The 18,550-nt window shown below is 42.2% G+C and overlaps 1 protein-coding gene across 8 annotated transcripts in view; it reads left to right on the top strand.

Moving 5' to 3' along the window:
- CEP170B (centrosomal protein 170B) overlaps positions 1–18,550 on the top strand; it is a 59,793-nt gene extending 41,243 nt beyond the window's left edge. For 2 of the 8 annotated variants that reach the window (XM_074869067.1, XM_074869065.1), the window contains 8 exons: positions 3,054–3,303; positions 5,501–5,660; positions 9,623–9,661; positions 10,218–10,361; positions 11,898–11,986; positions 12,552–12,645; positions 13,569–13,620; positions 14,333–18,550. In XM_074869067.1, the coding sequence (XP_074725168.1) occupies positions 3,054–3,303; positions 5,501–5,660; positions 9,623–9,661; positions 10,218–10,361; positions 11,898–11,986; positions 12,552–12,645; positions 13,569–13,620; positions 14,333–14,568 (1,064 nt within the window). In that variant the 3' untranslated portion in view covers positions 14,569–18,550. The remainder of the gene's footprint in view (positions 1–3,053; positions 3,304–5,500; positions 5,661–9,622; positions 9,662–10,217; positions 10,362–11,897; positions 11,987–12,551; positions 12,646–13,568; positions 13,621–14,332) is intronic. The other 6 variants (XM_074869072.1, XM_074869069.1, XM_074869071.1 and 3 more) reach the window with 4 other exon arrangements.

Below are 18,550 nucleotides of genomic sequence, written 5' to 3'. Positions count from 1 at the left end.
CGTGGTGTTGTCTGTGAGGATATTCCAAATAGCTATTTTTCTTTCTTTTTTTTCCCAGTGACTTTGTTTTTTGAACAACCAGTTGTCATTTGACAGGAGAATGTTGGCCATTTTTCTGTTAAAAAGGTAGAATTTAATGCCTTTTCAGTGCTACAAGGAATTACGTTCTGTTTTCCTTTGACTTCTAAGATTCAAAGTTTGCTCCTAGAGAGTTTATAATGATGTTGATGACAACTGATGTCCAAGGAGGCAGGTTTGAAGGCATCTGAAACAGGAGAACAAGAAATAAATGTCCCTGTGTTGTGAAGGCTGTTCCCTTGTTCTTTCTGTAAAAACAAATGTGGAGCTGGACACTACATGTTGATTGCCCCAAGAGATCACTGCTACTATGTGTTTTTATTCACTTTTGCCATAGGTAAAGCAGATGCACAGTCGTGCTTCCCAGGAGGCGGATGTTTGAGGGCTATCTTGCCCTGTAGCTGTGCACTCAACAGACCCTTGCAGTATCAACATTTGTCATGTTGAAATCAGCCTTTAATTAAGAGGTGGGGACAATGCAGATGACAACTCTGAGATGATAATTGGTAATCAGAGATTGTCCCTGACACCTTTGGTCTAAATCCTGGTCTATGCCTGTAGTCCTTGATTTACCATGGGTGTGGCAAAGCAGATTTGTTTGTTTAGGTTTTTGGGAATGACAGGGCCAGAGGGACAGGAAGAACCCCTTTGCCAGGGTTTCTCAGGCCTGTTGAGAGGGATGCTATTTTCAGCAGATCTGTGTTTTTGTAAGGGGTCGTAGAGTTCTGGATGTGCCCTTTTTGTGTATTTTCATACAGTTGAATTAATTATCCTTTTTGCAGTATTCATTTTTATTGCATGCTAAAAATGTTATTTGCTGCTTGCTTTGATTTGGATTGTTTTAGTGCATCCAGCTTCCCTTTTATTTTAATGATTTCTTTCTTACACATTTGTATATGCGTGTAAATCAGAATGTGAATAAGCTAGAAGAGTATGTACAGTCTCTTCTCTTGCCTTTTTTGAGATGATGCTGTTATTGACTTCTTGTTAAACAATAACAAATTTAAAGCAAAATAATGTGGTCAGAGTTTTCCAAACAGCAGGCACTCTACACTCCGTCTGCCTTTGGACCAAATCATTTGGAGAAAAATGATAAGTGTTGGCCAGTTCTTGGTTTAAATGAATTGGTTTTTGATTTCCAGAGCTCTGTAGAAGCATGCTAACAGTTTTCCTTGTGCATAGTTGCAGCAGATGATGCTAATCCTTTCTCTAAATTAGTTGCTCTTAAAATACTAACCTCCTAATTCCTTGATAGGATTGTGGACCTTGTACAAGCTCTAAGAATACTAGTGTACTTCATGCTTCATTGTGCTGTGCCAAGTGTGTGATGCATGTTCCTATACTAATGCTATTATAGCTAGAGTGAATCAACACCTAGCACCCTGCTCCTGGAACAAAAATGAGATGTTAGTAAGATGAACTATTGCACTGTGCCATCAAGACATTTTTTAGCATGATACGATAATCCTTGAAAGCACTGGGTGTCAAACCTTGGGAGTAAGGAGGCAGATGTGCCTGATTTATTCAAGGATGTCTTAAAGTGTTTAGCTAACCACAATAGTTTCCAACTCTCCCAGTGCGAGAAAGTTAATCTTGCTAATGGAGGAACAGAATGAACTATCCAGTCATGAGACAAGAAACGCTAGTAAATTGTCAGGCCGTCTAAAGTAGCTTTATGTGAAATGCACAGGTAACATCAGAATAATCCAAGTTACCAATTCTAAAAAGCTAAGGGCCTGTCTCCCCTGCTCCTCTGTACATGATTTGTTTACTCTGTAATTTGAATGGTACTGAGGGAGTTGATTCTTATTTCCCTTGGTGTACAGGGATGGAGAATCAGGCTCTTCATTTTAAAATTGCTATTCAATGACAGGGTGGCTTCTTGATTCTAAACCTGTGTTTAAAAAAAACCCCAAAACTCTACTGATAGAATATGAATGAATTCTTATTTTATTTCTGTGCATATATATATATTTTAACCCTAAGCCAAAACATTTATTTAGCTGTAGCTGAGACAGCAATGTCTAAGAATACTTTTTTCACTGTACGGTAATTATCTCTAGTTTCTACCTGCATCTTATATGCCAAATTTGTTATTTTTGTTTGTATGATCTATGATGCTGGTTTAATTCACTTGCAGTGTTTCAGTGTTATGATAATCTTGGTAACACAGTGAAGCTTTTAGATGTTGTAATTTAAATAACTTGGCTGGTTCTGTGTTTGGTGGGCCTTCATTCTCCAGGGGAAGTCGGAAGGGAATGCAGCGGTATCCATAGAGAGTGTAGTAAGGCAGCGAACACCAGGAGCCCAGTTTTCAAATAAGGACATCTCAGTGCTTCCCATGCGAGGAGGACGTGGGTGTCTACAGATCTGCAGAACCGGTTGGGACAAGTGGGCAGCTTCCACTTGGCTCCAGGGGTTGGAGCTGGTTCCGACTGTGTGAACACTCTTTCTTGTAGAGTGTCATTAATGGTGAATTGTGAGGCAGGAGGTGAATGTGGGGGTGTGGACTCTTGCAAGTAACACCAAGGACCATAGTCTGTTCTTCACTCAAAAAACCCTTCTTTTGCTTGTACTTGCAGCTAACTGGAAAGGTGTCTGCAGGCTTGAAAATTGGGCTCTTTTTAGAAAAGGACTTCTATGGGACTATAAGGAGTCTGAAATGTGTGCTGCTTATACACAGAGCTTCTGTGCATGGAAAGCCAAGTCTGTGGTAATAATTTACTACATTGGAGTTGTTAACACAGTCATTTTGCTTTTCCACTGGAATTTCCCAATCCAAATTTGTATAGTGAATGGGAGCCATAGAAGTGCTCAACTTTGAAATAAGCCTGAGAATGTGGTGTTAAATTTAAAATCTGCACAGAAACTCTCCTCTCCTTATGCTCTTGGGCTAGTTTTGTGTTACCTTTTTGCCCTTTTGTAGTTATTCTTTACTACTTTCCTCGGTCTGAAACCAATTCATTTTTTATAAGCATCAAGGCGGAGACCACAGGGTTCAGATTACACTTCTACTTCGGAGGAGGAATATGGCTCAAATCACAGCTCCCCTAAACACAAACGCTCCCATACTTCAACAGCCACACAAACGCCGAGGATACGTGGCTCTGGGCTGAGCAAGCAGAAGCACAACGGCAGAGAAACGGATGACGATGAAGATTTTGATGACCACCCTGACCCCTACAACTTCATGGCGCAAACAGCAGAGATAGCAGAAATAGCCAGGTGAGGTGGGGCTTTCTGTATTGACCCAGATGTTCAAAACGGGTTGAGTTTTCCTTGGTGTTAAAATCACACCCAGATGAGGAGGTAGAAGGAGATGCACACTCTCCTGTTGTTTTTGTGCCTCCCATCTTCTTCATATCTGAACATCAACTTGTTCAGACTTGGAAAGTTTTCATGAAGCTTTACAGCTAGGATGTGCTGGTTTTACCTTCTCTCTAGAAAATGCCAAGGCGCGCAGGGCATTGTTTTCTTGGTTTGTTTCTTGTTCAAGCTGTGGACAGGTCTCCTCTTGTAGCTTGACGTCTGTCAAAATATGTAACTGTCTATACCTGCTTATCGCTGCTTTCTGCTGGAAGTTACCTGCACACATGGATTAGCTGGTGTGAGCTGTCCCAATTCTCTGCAGGGGAAGTCAAATGGATTAGCAAAGACTGAATATGTAAACTATTGAAGCTGCTTTGCCTGAAGCTGCCGAGAGAGCAGTAAGCAGTTGCTGTGGGGCAGAAACCTCTTTGCTTGGCACAATTGAATCCAGACCTGTCTAGGCCCTATGTATAAACGAGTCGTTGCTTAGCTTGATGACCCTGGATACAGGACCTGTTGTATACTGGTGGTCTGATGGTTGCCTGGAGGACCTCGGCGGTAAAGCAAACAGATTCTTTTTTTAAACTGTGGCATTTGAGGTTTGACATCTCTAATATGCAACCGTGTTATGCCAACTTTCCAGAAATACTGGTCTTCAGTTGTACTGGCCATACTTGAAATACTTTTGACTGAGGAAGCCATCTTCTGTCTGCTTTTGGTCAGCATTTCCACGGCACCCATATCACTTGCCGCACTGATCTCAAAAGGGCTTTTCTTGCCTGAACGTTGCTGTCAGGCTGCTATCTGTGTGTCAGCCTTCAAACCAGGCTGCGTTACCTGTGCCGCACGCAGTGTGCGTGTGGGAGACGCTGGCTTCCCTCCATTCCTAGCCCAGGAGAGCGCTTCGGGTTGCAGCAGCTATAAATAAATGGTTGCGTCAGACTTGTCTGGCGCTGCACATTGCTGGGCTCGGTCACAGAGTCTGCGTCGTAATTGCAGTTCTGATTTCCGTTGCTGCTCCCAAATTAACTGGGAGGGGTTTAGAGGAGTCAGAGAGAGTTAAAAGGGAAAATGCCACTTGTTTACAGTAAGTGAATCACATAATGGATGTGTTTGGTAACAGCTCTATCCAAACCAGCAGGGATAGGGGGCACCTTAGGCAGGCAGATCAAACGACTTTTTACTAGTTCAATTATGCATTTTCTTGCCGAGGAAATGTTTTGATGAACTGACAGTTTTATTACAGTGCTTGGTTTTTCGAATTAAAGAGGAAAGTGTCTTTTAGATGAAGCTAGCTAGCTGGAAGATTATTTTTTTTCTCTTAGAAGCTTTTTGTTAAAATTACCACAACAGCTATGGTTGGTCTGAAGGTGGTGTGTTTGGTGTTTTTTTTCTTTTTTGTTAAAGCTCTGCTAGCAACAGTCCAGAGACTTAGAAATTGTTTTTGAGGTCTAGAGCAACTAGAGCAGAGTGCTGCAATCACTGAGTGTTAACTGGATACCTGTCAGGGGGCTTGAAGTTTCAAGATTTGGTTTCTGAAAACCAGACCCCTCTAAGGTATGCTGTGCTTACCCTGGTAATCCCTCAGCCCTTCTGGAGACTGTGGAGGCATGCTTTGATTTACAGTCTATAAACCACAAAGGAGAAGGAAAGAGACTGTGAAATTTTGTTATTTAAGTAATGAAGAAAAAAGCTTTTCCTTGTATGGGCTTTTTAAGGGAGAAGAAAGAAGTCTCAAGAAGAAAAAGCGGCTGTGTTCTATTTAAAAAAAAAAAAAAAAAAAAGGAGGTAGAATGGATGGGGGGGAGCATTAACATGATGTTGTCTCCAACACTTTCTGGTAGTGTGTGTAGTCACTAGAATTTGCTTTATATCAAATGTCTACTTTAAAGCGGGTTCAGGAGGGGTGTGGATTTATTTTGTTCCTCTTGTATGCAGCCAGAGTATTCCTCATCACCCTGCCAAGGCACCCCCCAAAAAACCTGCTTTCCCTAGCCTCCGCAGCGGTTATAATTCATACAAACTTTTGGTGGCTGCTTCTTTTATATTTTATGAGTACAAGGCTTGTTGTATCATGTGTCCTAATGGCTCTGCTGCGTGCCCTGTGCTTCAGACTCAGCCAGACCTTGGTGAAGGATGTGGCTATCCTTGCTCGAGAGATTCACGATGTTGCTGGCGATGGGGACTCACAGAGTTCATCAGGGACGGGACAAAGCACCTCCCTCAGCTCTGTGCCCAACACTCCTGCTTCCACCATATCAGCGAGAGAAGAGGTAAGATCCCAAACGACAGAAATCTCCACCTCTGAATGTGAGCAAGTATGTGGGGTATGGTTGTGGTGGGAGACCAGGGCAGTATCCCCAGTTGCTGCAACATTAGAAGAACCTCACCCCTTGCCCCCCTGAAAAAACACCAGCAGAAGGATTGACTGCAGTCTGTTTAGGGTGCTCTTTATTGTGCCCTCCGCTGTGCCGCAGCCAGCCTTGCAAGAGGTGGGAGCAGGCTGAATGGGTCAAGAGCTATACTGGATCTAGGCAGGTTTGGCTTTTGTTGGGGGCATCCTTACTGTGCCACCAGGAAGTAGGAGAGCCCTAGTGTCAAAATGTTAGATTCCTCATATTATTTCCTTTAGGATCTCATGACCTATAGTCAGACTTTAGTCTCTGAAGTTTGCATCTGAGGAACAGGATGGGATGGGGGCATGCTGCGCTGCCATACCAGGGAGCCTGAGCCTCTCTTCTTCCAGACAAGGCACTGACGGTGTGCTCTGGCTGCACACTCTGTATCAGCTCTGTATTTTGTACCTCTGCTGTGTCCTTTCTGTCAGGGCCATTGAAACGCTGTGCAGCTGTTTCTTGAATCTCCTCCCTCCATCTGTGTATTGATGGGCAAGGGCAGGGACTCTGCTCTCCAGTCAGCAAGGTGGGCAAGGAGGAAGGCAGTTAGCCTGGGAAGTGCTGTCCTCCAGCCTTCACTGAGCCTGTGGCTTCCTCCCAAACTGTGTATCACAGTTTGTCTGCACTGGAGTGGGGAGGAGAGAGGCCATTTCTTAATTTGGCTCACCAGTGCTGCAGCGCAAGGACTCAGCTCAGCTCAAACTTGGCTGCAAGGTCACCGGGAGGCTCCAGCTGCAAAGCAAAATAGCTGTTGCTGATGTTTAAATCCATATTCCCTCCTGTCTAACACCAGCTTGGGCTTAAAAAACCACACAGGGCTCTTTATCTGCTGTTCAGATGGGCCTCTTGGGCCCCCTGTTGTCTTTGACTGTTGTGAGAATTGCAGTTTGAACCTAAGCAGGGCTCAAAGCTGAGGACCAAACTTCTTGCCTTGTCAAGAAACTACTTGGAGGCCCTGTCACCCTGCAGTGATCATCACAGCAGTGAAGGTGCAAAGCAGAAGTTTAGGGAGATACCCAGAATATCAGGCAAGTGTGGCTGTGCTTGTTAAGCCAAGATCAGCTGCAGCCTGCTTAGGGAGCTTTTTTTTCCTGGGGCTGGTGGAGCCGCAGTGCACAAATATTTTGCAATAACTTCAGGCTCTGAGATAGTGTTTTACTGCTTCCGTTGCCATGCAAGTGCCACACCTACAAAACTGCCTTTTGTATTATTCTTTTTGAGCAGTTAAGGTGACAAATCTACATTACTTCTGACTTGCAAATGAAACGTTTGCTTTGGGTTGGTAATGACCAGTGCTCAGCACTAATTTCCTTCCAGAAAGGCAGCGCACCTACTGCTTTGTCAAGTGCCACTGAACGGTGCAGCTGTGTCAGGATATACAGAGGAATGTTCCCTGCTGCTAGAGGAGGAAGGACACCTGCAAAAAGCTTGTGTTTCTACTCTGTGCAAAATGATGGCTTCTAAAGTTCGAGGTAGTGATCCTGAATGGCTTGCCAGGATTGCTCAGACCCAGGCGAACTGAGGGTTTCTCTGTGACGTGGCTTTGCAACGCTGCTGTGTGCTGTGTGGGATGTGCCAGTCAGCCCCCTCGCAATGGTCTGGAGAGCCAGTGTAAGGCTGGAGGTAATGCTCCAGGCTGTACCCACTGCTAGAGCCACTTTTTAGGTCTTACACTGGTGTAAATGAAGAAGCGGTGGTAGGAGTCTGTGAAGACAGGTCAGGAGCCATAACCTTTGGTATGTTCAGCCAGTGGTGGCTGAAACCACCATAAAGGCTTTTAACTAGATTTGCTCCAAATAGGGTTGAATAAGACTGTGATTTCAGTAGGGCCAGCGGCTGGGAGGCCATTTTAGTTACACCCAAAATGCTGATATGCATCAGTGGAGCTGCCCTTATGTTAGCGATGGCCACGAATGGGTTAAATTGGCAGGAATTTCTACTCCCGATGCTGGAATGTAGAGCTGAATGCTGAATAGCTTGGGATCCTCAACTGTGCATCTTGGGGTTCATGTTATGAATGGGAGTAATATAAACACAAATTATGCCTTTGGAACTGAACTAGAATCAGTGGACACACTTCCCTCAGTCTGGGTGCTGCTGAATCTGTGATAAAATAACTATTTTGGCTTAATGCAGGGAAGTCGCTAGGAAATAGCGGAAAATGAATGTGTGTGATGCTAAACACTGAATTTTGTGAGTGTTTATAAAGCAACTTTATATTAAGTATTCTAGGAAAGGACACAGGGATGAGAAATAGCTAATATAGTAACGTATTGAAGCATCTGATAAAATATGTGAATATAAAATGTTTTCTGAGTGTGACTGTTTCTTATACTGCTCTGGCTCTCGCAGTGTTGTATGCCATTCTGCTAGCTCTTGATTTTCTACTAGTAAATATTTATACCTCTGCTGATAAAGTGGGGGAAAATGCAGGAAAAGTAAGTGCTGATGCTGGAATCACTTCTGAGGATTTAACATCATACCAGAAGCTTCACTTTGGACCAGTGTGTGGCACAGCAATTTCTCAGCCTCAAATGAACTGCTTTTTAAATTACTTTTATTATGAAGCTTGGTTAAAGGTTAAAATAGTGAGCATTCTCTTAAAAGTTAAGATGAAGCATTAGATTTAAACCTTATTCTTCATGTTCTGTCCTTTCAGGTCCAGTGTTGGCTTGGATGTTTTCCAGGGAGGTTTTCAGTTCCATAGTGGATGTTTGGGGTATTTTTGTTTGGTTTTGTTGCTCTCGGCTGTATAGTATATAATAGCCTAGATTCCTGACATACTGAGCTGAGTTCTACCACAAATCAAGCAAAAAAACCCCAAACAAACCAAAGAAAGGGTCCAGCAAGGGTGAAACCTTCCTGCTTCCTGTTTACCAAAGCCATGGTTTGTTTGGGATGCCTTGTTGTGGGTGTGTAGTTTTTACAGGACCCAGTTTTCTGCAGAGCTGAGCAGTCAAACTGAAAGCTCAGCTGCTGCAAATGTCAAGTGGGTCATCCCAAATCACTGGCCGCTTCTGCAAATTTTAGCCCTGCGTGAAATTATTTTGCTTGGTCTTTTCTTAAAGTTGATAATGATATAGCAAAAACCTAAGAGCCCAATTATGTTTGTTAAGTTGTTTAATGTACTTAGTATGAATGTTGGTATGGCAAGAGGAAATGCTTACGGGTGTGACAGAATGGAAAGCATGAAGAGAGATCAGGTCACATATGAAAACCTCCTGGTGCTGGGGAGCAGGTGCCGTCCTTACCGTGTTTTCAACTGGTGGTGCTGAGAACTGCTGGACTGTAGGAATATCTCGTTCCCTTCTGATGCTGTTTCACTGCTGCAAGCAGCCTAACTTACTGTTTCTGCACTTCATGAAAGGATGCTTAAAAGAAAGAGAAGCTTATTAGCTAAACATTTTGTCTGTTGTGCCCCTGTACCATAATACCTCATACCTTCTGCCTGTGTATAACCCAAGTGCTATTGCATGGAGTGTGGGGAGCCTGGACCTTGGATGGCACAGGGTTTCCTCACAAGAGCTGTGTGCTTTGCCAACCAGAAAACCTCCTGGGCTGTATATTTAGCCCGTTCTCTGTGCTCGGAGGGCTGCTGAATTTCATTCAGCACAGTCTGTTTCAAAGTAACTGGAGAGCTGCCCAAGACTGCCTCTGGTTGGTGACCAGGACCCCCATGGGCTTCAGTGCATGTGGGAGGTGGGCATCGAGTGCTGATCCTCAGGAATGTGCCTTTGGGAATGTCGACCCAAAATAACCCCAAACCATGTGTTCTCTTGTGATACTTGCTGTCACAGTCACTCACTAGCATTGATCTCTTTGTTTCTGTTTTAACACAGATTGCTCGTAGATCTTTTCGGCTGGCATATCCATCTCAGGTGCACTTTCCATCCCATTATTTTTGTATCTCTGTCTTGTCACTGTTATTTTCCTCCCCTTCTTTCAGAGTTTTTGTCTCTCAGTCAACCAAAGAGGAGTAGCTGTCTTGTCTTTTCTGTTCTTTCTGTTAATTATTTGCATTGTCAGTGGTTTTGTATTGCTTTTTCATCTCTTCCATGTGTTACTAAATGTTTTCTGATTAATTTTAGTGTGGCTTTAATGTTGCATTGATATACTAAAACATAAGATATGGGAAAATAGGGCCTTTTTGAGTTTTAGCTAAATTTAAAAAAGGCAAAGATGTACTTTTCAACTGCATACTCAAAATTATAAAGTGAAATAGCCCCGCTGAGTTTCACGGGATGACTCCAGTGGGTAGACGCTTGCAGGATTGGGGTCTAGTAATTTACTTAGGAACCCATACCTGTCTGAACAAGACTTAAATGAATCAGTGTTCCTCTGGGGCTTGCCTGAAAATCTGCAGTACCTGCAGTGAGTGCCTGTGTGCCTCCTTCCCTACTAATTTTTAATGACTCATTACTCATTATTTCCAAGTTGGTGCAGCACATTCCAGAAGCAAGTCTGAACTACCAGAAAGTGCCTCCGGGATCAGTGGAACTGAAGGATTTTGACCAAAATATGAACGATAATAGAGAAGATGATCCCTCAAGAAAAACGAGGACAAGAAACCGTGAGGAGGCAGGCCACCTTTTTCTTTACTTTATATATGACATTGCTTTAAGCTGCAGTATGTATACCTGCTCTTTCTAAGCTGCCAAAGGAGGCTACTCAAAAAAAAAAAAAAAGCACTTCTCAAGAGCCTTGACTTGTAGGTATAGAAACAGCGTTTAAAAAAGCAAAAAAAGAGGAACAGAATCACCCTTCTTGCCAGTACTGACTGGAAGTTTCTTCTCTTGTGTAAAACTCCACTAAAACCTGAGGCTTGGTCACTGGTTTGGGAGGAGGCATTCAATGTCAGAGCCCACTTATTTCACTGCTGTTTTAAAGAAAACCACAAAAATCTCAGCTTTGAAATCCCGGACACAAAAATCGCAACTTTGAAATCACCTTCGTTTTCTGCAGCCAGTATCCTGGTTAGAGCTGTCTGTGAAGCAGCACTGGCAGAATCTGGATCTTGCGAGGAGTTTCTGCAGCTGGGCTTGAGTGCTGTGGCACAGCTGGTTTGCTGTGTGGTGCCCTGCAGATGGCAAAGCCAAAGCCACTTGTTCTGCATTGCTCCCCCCAACATACACAATTTGCTGCAATTCTTCTGGGCTGAGAGAGCAGGGTAACCTAGAAGTCACTGGCATGGTGCTAAAGGGTGAGGAAGCCTGACCTGAAACTGGAGGCTGGGGCAGGTGTTGGGGTGAGGGGTGTAGCAGGGTGATGGTGCCAGAGAGCGGAGGAGCTGATGCAACCCTCGGCTGTTGTTTCTGCTTGTTTTCAGCCTGCTGGCTCTGGTTGGGTAGGAAGAGCTGGGACAGAGGCTCCAGGGAGACAGGGCTGGCAGGAGCGGAGAGCTGGGCTCCAGCACAGGCACTCAGCTGCTCTGGAGGTGGAGTGTGGCTCAGATGGGAGGATGGGGGGGCGAGCTTAGGCTGAGCCACTGGTACCGATCCTATCCTGTCACTGATTGAAGCAATCCCTCACTCTCCTGTAGAGGGGTGCCAAGGCTGAATAAAAGATGCAGGTTCAGACTGTCCCCAGCTGATGTGGGCTTTCCTGGCAGAAGCCTGGGGGCTCTGCTGAGCCACAGGACTTGGAATAGTTGGGGTTTGATGGTTTGTTGTTGTTTTTAACAAAGCAGAATGTAACATGGTGGGATACCTGGCTGTGAAGGTGGCTTGAACTCATATAAATCACATTAGATGGTTTCACTGAGACTGCTTGTGGGACTTCTTGCATTGTGATTTGGCTTTTGATTTTTTTGGGGGGGGGAGGTGCCTGTGAAGCTTGGAAAGCCTTAAGCTTTTTGTTTCAGAAATGCTTAAATGGTTATGTTACTGCAGACAACTGTCTCTCTGTCTCTAGAAAAAAAAATCTGAACAAGTTAGTATTAATCTTTTTGCCAAAGTGCTGCAACAAAGCTGCACATCATCTTCATCTCCCTTGAGCTTCAAGTATCATTCACGTAGATGAAGAAGTTTCAGTAGAGATCACTTACTGTAAAAAAATTTCCAGTTTTGTAATATGCCACTTTTGCTAGAAGTTCTCTCATTTGCCCTTATATTTTAGGTAATCTTTGACAATCTGATGTTGAACCCAGTGTCCCAGTTATCACATACAATCCGTGAAAATACAGAAAACCTAGCTGAAAAAATGAAGTAAGTAACTTTTTGTCCCTGGCCTGAAATGTTGACTTGCTACCGAGTTTGTTGACTTGCTGCTTATGGAAGATAATGCATTGTCGCCTTGGAAGGTCTTGTTATCAAGATGCAGGGAATCTAGATGTAGGAAACTGTGTGTGCAGTGAACGAGGGGCAACGTGATTATTTGCTATCTCTTTTCCTCATATAAGAGGAAAATTCCAGCCTTTGGAATTTTAATGCTGGATTTGTAATGCCTGTTGATGCCTTAACTTTGAAATGTTGCCTGTGCAAAGATACAGCAGAATATTGGTGGATTGTCTCCTCTTTCCTTCTCTGTCCCAAGGCTCTTGGAAAGCCTGCAGGTCACCAAGCTTGTGAAATCTCTTCAGAGCTTGTTGTTGCTATAGAAGACATCAGTTAGTGAAGGACTTGGGATTGTTCCTAAATCAGCTGAAAGGCACTTTATGCAGTCACTGATCCACTAATCTCCTTTGTTGCCATATCTTGTGATAATTAAGTCTTTTAAACAATCAGCTTTTGGATGGCAATTTTAAGACCTGCTCCACTTCTTGTGCTGCAGGATTCTGTTTCAAAACTCGGAAAGGACCTGGGAGGAGATGGAGGCCAAAATGAATTCAGAAAATGAAGTGCCAATTCTGAAGACATCAAACAAGGTAAGACCACGCAAACAAGTGAAATACTGAAGGCTTTCATCCATGAAAGCTTTGTAAGAAGCTAAAACAACAAGCTCTGGCCCTTTTCAAATCCATTTCTGAAGTTTCTAGTCCATTTGCATGTGTTGAACTGCTGGTTTTTGTTGCTATTTGAAATGTGACAAAGTGAGTTCCTTCAGCTGTTGTGTTTCACCAAAACCTCCCTTCTCCCTTTGTGATTCATCTTCAGAGACCCAGTCCCTTAACAGATGTTCAAGTTCAGGGTCATTAGGCCTCATTTAAACATCTGCTAAAGCATCACCTACCATGTGGTTGCCACAGCTTCAGTTGTAGACAGGTGTTTCTCATGAATGTTTGTTTTCTTCACCTGTAACAGTTTGATAATAGGGCAATAAAAAAGCTTCAGCCCTAGGGTGGTGTTTGTGCTCTCATGACCTCTTATTGTCATTGATAGGGACTGACAGTGGTACAATAATGGACCCAGTAAATATGTTTAATGCTAAGTGTACATACAACACTGTACAGGACCTGTGTAGCTCAGTACTACAGCAGTATATGTGTGGTCAGTTGCTTTGTCTGGTCTAGGAGTTGAGTTTACAAATATCTCCATGTATTTGGTATTAAGGGAGATGTGAGGAGCCTTTGTACAGTTAATCTGGCTAACATGTCAAATCTAAAAACCACTGTGGCTATGAACTGGGTGGTGGTGTAGCACTTGGTGAAATGATGCAGAGCAGAGGTTCCAGTGCACTGACCAAAGGCACCTCGATGCAGATACTAGCTTTGTCTTTTCTGTTAAACAAGCAAGGTTGGAACTGACTTGAATCTCTTTGATCAGATAAGGCAGAAGGAGTAAGACTAGATTCCTGTGTCAGTTGAGTACTTTGTTGCTTAATTTTCCATTCTGATGCTTTTGTTTCTAGGAAATCAGTTCTATCCTGAAGGAGCTTAGGAGAGTTCAAAAACAGCTTGAAGGTTGGTCATTTAAAATGTTCTTTTTGTCTCTCAAATGCCAGTAAATTGTACAAAATAAAATGGCTTGATTTGCCAGTGAAAGCTGGGAAAGGATGCAGAAGTTTAGTTTGTTCGCACAGTGCTCTCTGACAAGCATATGGAATGAAGAGTAGATTTATCTTGTGCTGCCAATTTTGAAGAAAATTTTGACTTTTGAAATGTGGAAGCTGTTGCTGCAGAAATGCTTTGTTTGTGGAAATTAGCATATTCCCATAAGATGAACTGGCAAAGGTCTGTTCTGCTGAAATAATACTTAGCAGCTCTTTCAGCCGATAAGCTGTGCTACACTTTTTGGGCTTGAATTTTGCAGATAGAGCTGTGCGATAGAAAAGGCAAGACAAGCTCTTGCATCATCCAGAAGCTTAATAAAGACATATAAAAACATACAGGCATCATTTCGGCCTTCTGCTAAAAGCTTGCCATTTGGCTGCTGTAGTTTGTTTTTTCCAATTTAACCAGAAAGTTGAGTGTCCTCATAGCTTCACTTTGGGTGAGGTTTTGCTTGTTAAAGCTGATTAGGCCTGAAGGTACCAATGATAAAAATATCATGTCTAAAATGAACGTGAGTACTACCTACCATTCTACTGCCTTCAAAATGGAGGCAGCAACCTTCTGTTTAGAAACTCTTGAGTGCTGCTAATGTCTCTGTATGTCTTTTTTTCTCCCTCCCCAGTCATAAACGCTATCATTGACCCTACTGGAAACTTGGATGTAGTTGCCAGTAACAAAGCATCTTCTGCTGCTAAACAACCGACAGCCACTAAAGTCAGGACTGCTAACACTTCTGGGTCCACACTGGAGACTTTGTCCCCAGCACAGATGAGAAACTACACACAGAAATCGAACTGTGGATCTTCTAGCTTACGAGATTCAAATTTCATTCCAGATGGGGAGAAATACGTGATCTGATACAATATTTTGTATTGCTATCATATTGTAATCTACTGTTGCATTAGTATTGTGTATGAGTGGTTTGTGGACAGTTTGTGTGGAGCAGTTGTTTAGATTGCTAACACGTTGCACAAAAAAAAAAAAATCTATGCTGTGAGGGTGAATGGAAAGTCTGTGTATGCCTTTTAAACAAGACTAGCACTGTGGAGCAGCACATAGTCAGCATAGAGGCAAACTGATTTTTAGAAAATTACTCACTTATTCTTCCAGTGTGCCATAAGAAAACAGGCTTTGCATACGCTCCATTCAATACTGCCGAAGCTAAAGTGTTCTTGCATTGGCCTGTTTATAATTATTCACTTGTGACGAGGCGCAATTTAAAAAAAAAAAAACACTTTTTTGGTACTATATTTGTTTTGGTTTTATTTTTTGATTTCTTTTTTTTTAAGTGTACAAGTGAAGCATTGTTGGAATCAATGTGTAAATCCAACAAAGATCGTGCAATATCGTGGGTTTCTAGGAGAAACTCTTACTACAGTTGTGTAAGAAGTCCTTTTCAGCGGTCATAAAAAGGCAACCACTTTGAAGTTCTGCATCGTTTTTTTCAGTCCAAAATCCAAAACAAGACAGAATAAACCCTTTGTTTTTCTCTTCAGAAGGTGTAAAAGTTAATAATGGTATGAATGTAAAGACTACTAATACAGTTACTATTTTTGATGATCTTTCAGGCCCAAAGTTTGGGGTAGGTACAAAAAGTCAGATTTTACAGTTTAGCTTGCCAACTTTTCATGATTTTGGTACAAATGCTGTCTGTAAATTGGGCTTTTTTTTGTTTGTTTGTTTTTGTTTTGTTTGTTAATATACAATCTTTTTACAGTGAGCTACAGGTGCTCTTGGCTGGGCCAAAGACTAAGATGTTTGCGATTAGGTAATTGCTGAGAGCTAAGAAAAACATCTGTTCCAATGGCTCATGTAATAAACTTAATTGCACGGTCGCTGTGAACTAGTGTTCACTCGACAGCACTGAAAAAATAATGTCTTAAATGTAGCTCCACCTTTACGGCTAGTTCTGTTATAAATTTTTTTTCAATGCAAAAGTGCTTGAAGACCATCGTTCTGTGGTATTCTTCAGAAGCTATTAAACAGTGTCAAGCACTTGGTACATTTGGGATTTTTGTCTGGATTTTATTTTTGATCTGTTATAATCCTAGAAACACTAAGGATTATGTGCAGTTGCACTGAGCAATTTCTTGTTTAAAAAAAGTTTGAGATTTTGTATTGTCTTTCTGTTAACCAGCAAAACATTAAGCAATTTTTGTTATTTTAAGAACAAAAGTTTTGGTTTTGAGGGGACCTCTTCCAGACGTGTTTGCTCCCAGGTTTTTCTGTCTTGTGTATCGATTCCTTTTTCATTCTTCCTGGTCAATAAACAGTAATCAGGTAAAGAAATTCTTTTGTAGCTGTGGAGGATACGTTTACTGGGAAGGGTGAGCAGATGAGTTCCACTTTGCCCTCATACAGTGTGTAGTTTAACCAGTGAAAATGGTTTCCCAAGCTTGACTGCGTCTTGTGTGCTGACTTTATATTTTGGGGTGGGTAGTGGATTCCTTAGTTAGCTTCAGTAGTTACCTGAGCTTTTCTGCTAGAATGTTGTAACAGTGGGAAGCTGTTATAATAATTTAATTAAATAGGGATGCTCACAAAGTGTTTGATCTTACTAGCTAAGACCTTGATTGCTTTCCTGGTGAAGCCAGTGGGAGCTTTCTATCAATCTCAGCAGAAACAGGACTGGTCCCAAAATGAGAGTATACCAACAGGCCATTGGTTTCTTTTGAGCGTGCAAGATGCTGGCTGGTAAACAATAGGTGCAAATATCCTTCCAAGATTTCCAGTAGGTTATAAGACTCATCTGCTTGTGTGGAGATGCTCTTCCAAGAAGAAATCTGCTGGTTTTCACATAGATGAATGCAGAATAAAAAAAGAATTCACCCTTGATGTTCTTCTGCCTGTAATATGCACACTATCTGAATGTGTTCATTCAGTTATTCATTCTGATTTGTTTTTCTTGAAATACCTGACTCTGTCCTTGATGGATATCATAAGTGGTGGTATCATTCCTGATGTATGAGACACAATTTCTCAAGCCCTTCTTGGTTAGGGTTTGAACCGACCAGGTGCTACCCCAACTCACTAAGAGTTGAAGGACCTTCACAGATAAGGTGTTGCTGTTAGTTTCAGTTTTGCTGTAGAGACAAGTGAATTACTCGGGCATCTGATTTTTATTAATATTTGTTAAGCATGTTTCCACATCATCATGGCTATGCTCTAGTGGATTTTGTTTCTCTACATCATGTCCTTGATGGGACTTCTGTTTACTTGAAAATTGCTTGATTCTTCTTTCATTCATGAACACATCAGGGATGGATTTTCTTCCTTGGTTGCTCTGTTCTGAACTTCAGAGAGCGCCCGCAGACACCTTACAATTTAATCAAACCGTAAAATATGGTACCTCTTCACATGACTAATAAGGATGCAGTCGGTGTCTGTTTATAATTTGTAAATGTGTGTGTGAAGGGGTGGGAGGATGCACAGCTTAATTTATTTGTGACTCAGCCAAACTATAAAATGCTTCTGTGTCCTGACACAACATTCATCCTTGGATCTTTGCATTTAAAACAGTTTTGCTAGTTAATGATGAAATGCAACATATTTTTTTCTTGTATTCTCTGCTTCTGAAGTACACCCCATTTGCACTTGTCTGCTCCAGATAAGCCAAAGAGCTAGCCGCCTGACTATTACTCCTTCGTTGATTGTTCATTCTTACAAGCAGTACTGTATGCAGCCATGAAAACACACCGCTGTGTGACTCCAGCGTGAACCTCACAGATGTGTAGTGGCGTAGCTGGGTGGCCCAGGATCGGTGCATAAGATACCTGTTGGCTTCCATAAGCTACAGATGGACCTTGGTTTGGGCTTGGTAGGGGTGATGCTGACCTGTGGGTCACTCTCATACCATATTGCTTTCTTGTGTTTTGTATGTGACTAAAGAAATGTAACGAAGGGTGGGATTTTCAAAGTCTTGGGGAAGCAAGTGCTCAGGTCCTTCTGGGTTTCATACGCTTTGGGTGCCTGATGCCATGAGCACCTTTCAAAATCCCAGCCCTCAGCTCTTCCACTATACTTGAAAACCATGTTCTCAGTTTGACTCTTTCAAATGTAAAATCCTGTTACTCTGTTCTGATAGCGTGAATGTAAATTCCTGCGATCATGTGTGCGAGCTCTGTGAGTGAGGACCTCACTGTATCTACAGTGATGTCCTGTCACGGTCGTGCTCGTGCTCCAGGAGGGAAGAACGTCTGCATCATCTTCGAGTATTTTAGTAAAGGTACAACTAGTGGAATGTTTACATCCAACCTACTGAAAAAAAAAAAAGGAGGAAAAAAAAAAAGATAAAGAAGTGTAAAGTATTTAAGTGCAAGATTCTACTAGTTTTTTCTTGTTTTGCAGATCACACTAGCTATTTTTGAAGTTCCGTAAATGTGTATAACTTTTGCAAAGACCAGACAGAACTACCTGTTCACTTTCGATGTGCCCCGTGCTGAATTGTGCCTATTTCACTCTCTGCTGTTGTTATGCTGCTGATTCTGCTGTTCTGAACTGTTCACTGGATCATTCCATTTGCATGCAACACAAATGCAAGCTGAGCTGTCTGAGAGTAAAGCTGAAACACGTTTGTATAACTTGAATCAATTAATGACTTTCTCTTTTCCACACCCTCTTGAAATGCTGTGTATAATTTTGATTTGTTTCTCCTGCCCTGATTTTTTCCTGCTTTTGTTTTTTTTGAATGGTAATTTATTTTTGTTTGGACTATAGGCAGTATCTGTACATTTTGTTTCAAGGTGATATTGTGGACATCTTTAAAAAACCAAATTGTTATTTTATATAATTTTATCATAAAGTTGCTCTAATAAATCATTCTTTGATCATGTGACAATGA

This window comes from Strix uralensis, chromosome 4 (assembly GCF_047716275.1).
Source record: "Strix uralensis isolate ZFMK-TIS-50842 chromosome 4, bStrUra1, whole genome shotgun sequence".
NCBI lineage: Eukaryota > Metazoa > Chordata > Aves > Strigiformes > Strigidae > Strix > Strix uralensis.
This window is presented reverse-complemented; position numbering and strand designations above follow the sequence as displayed.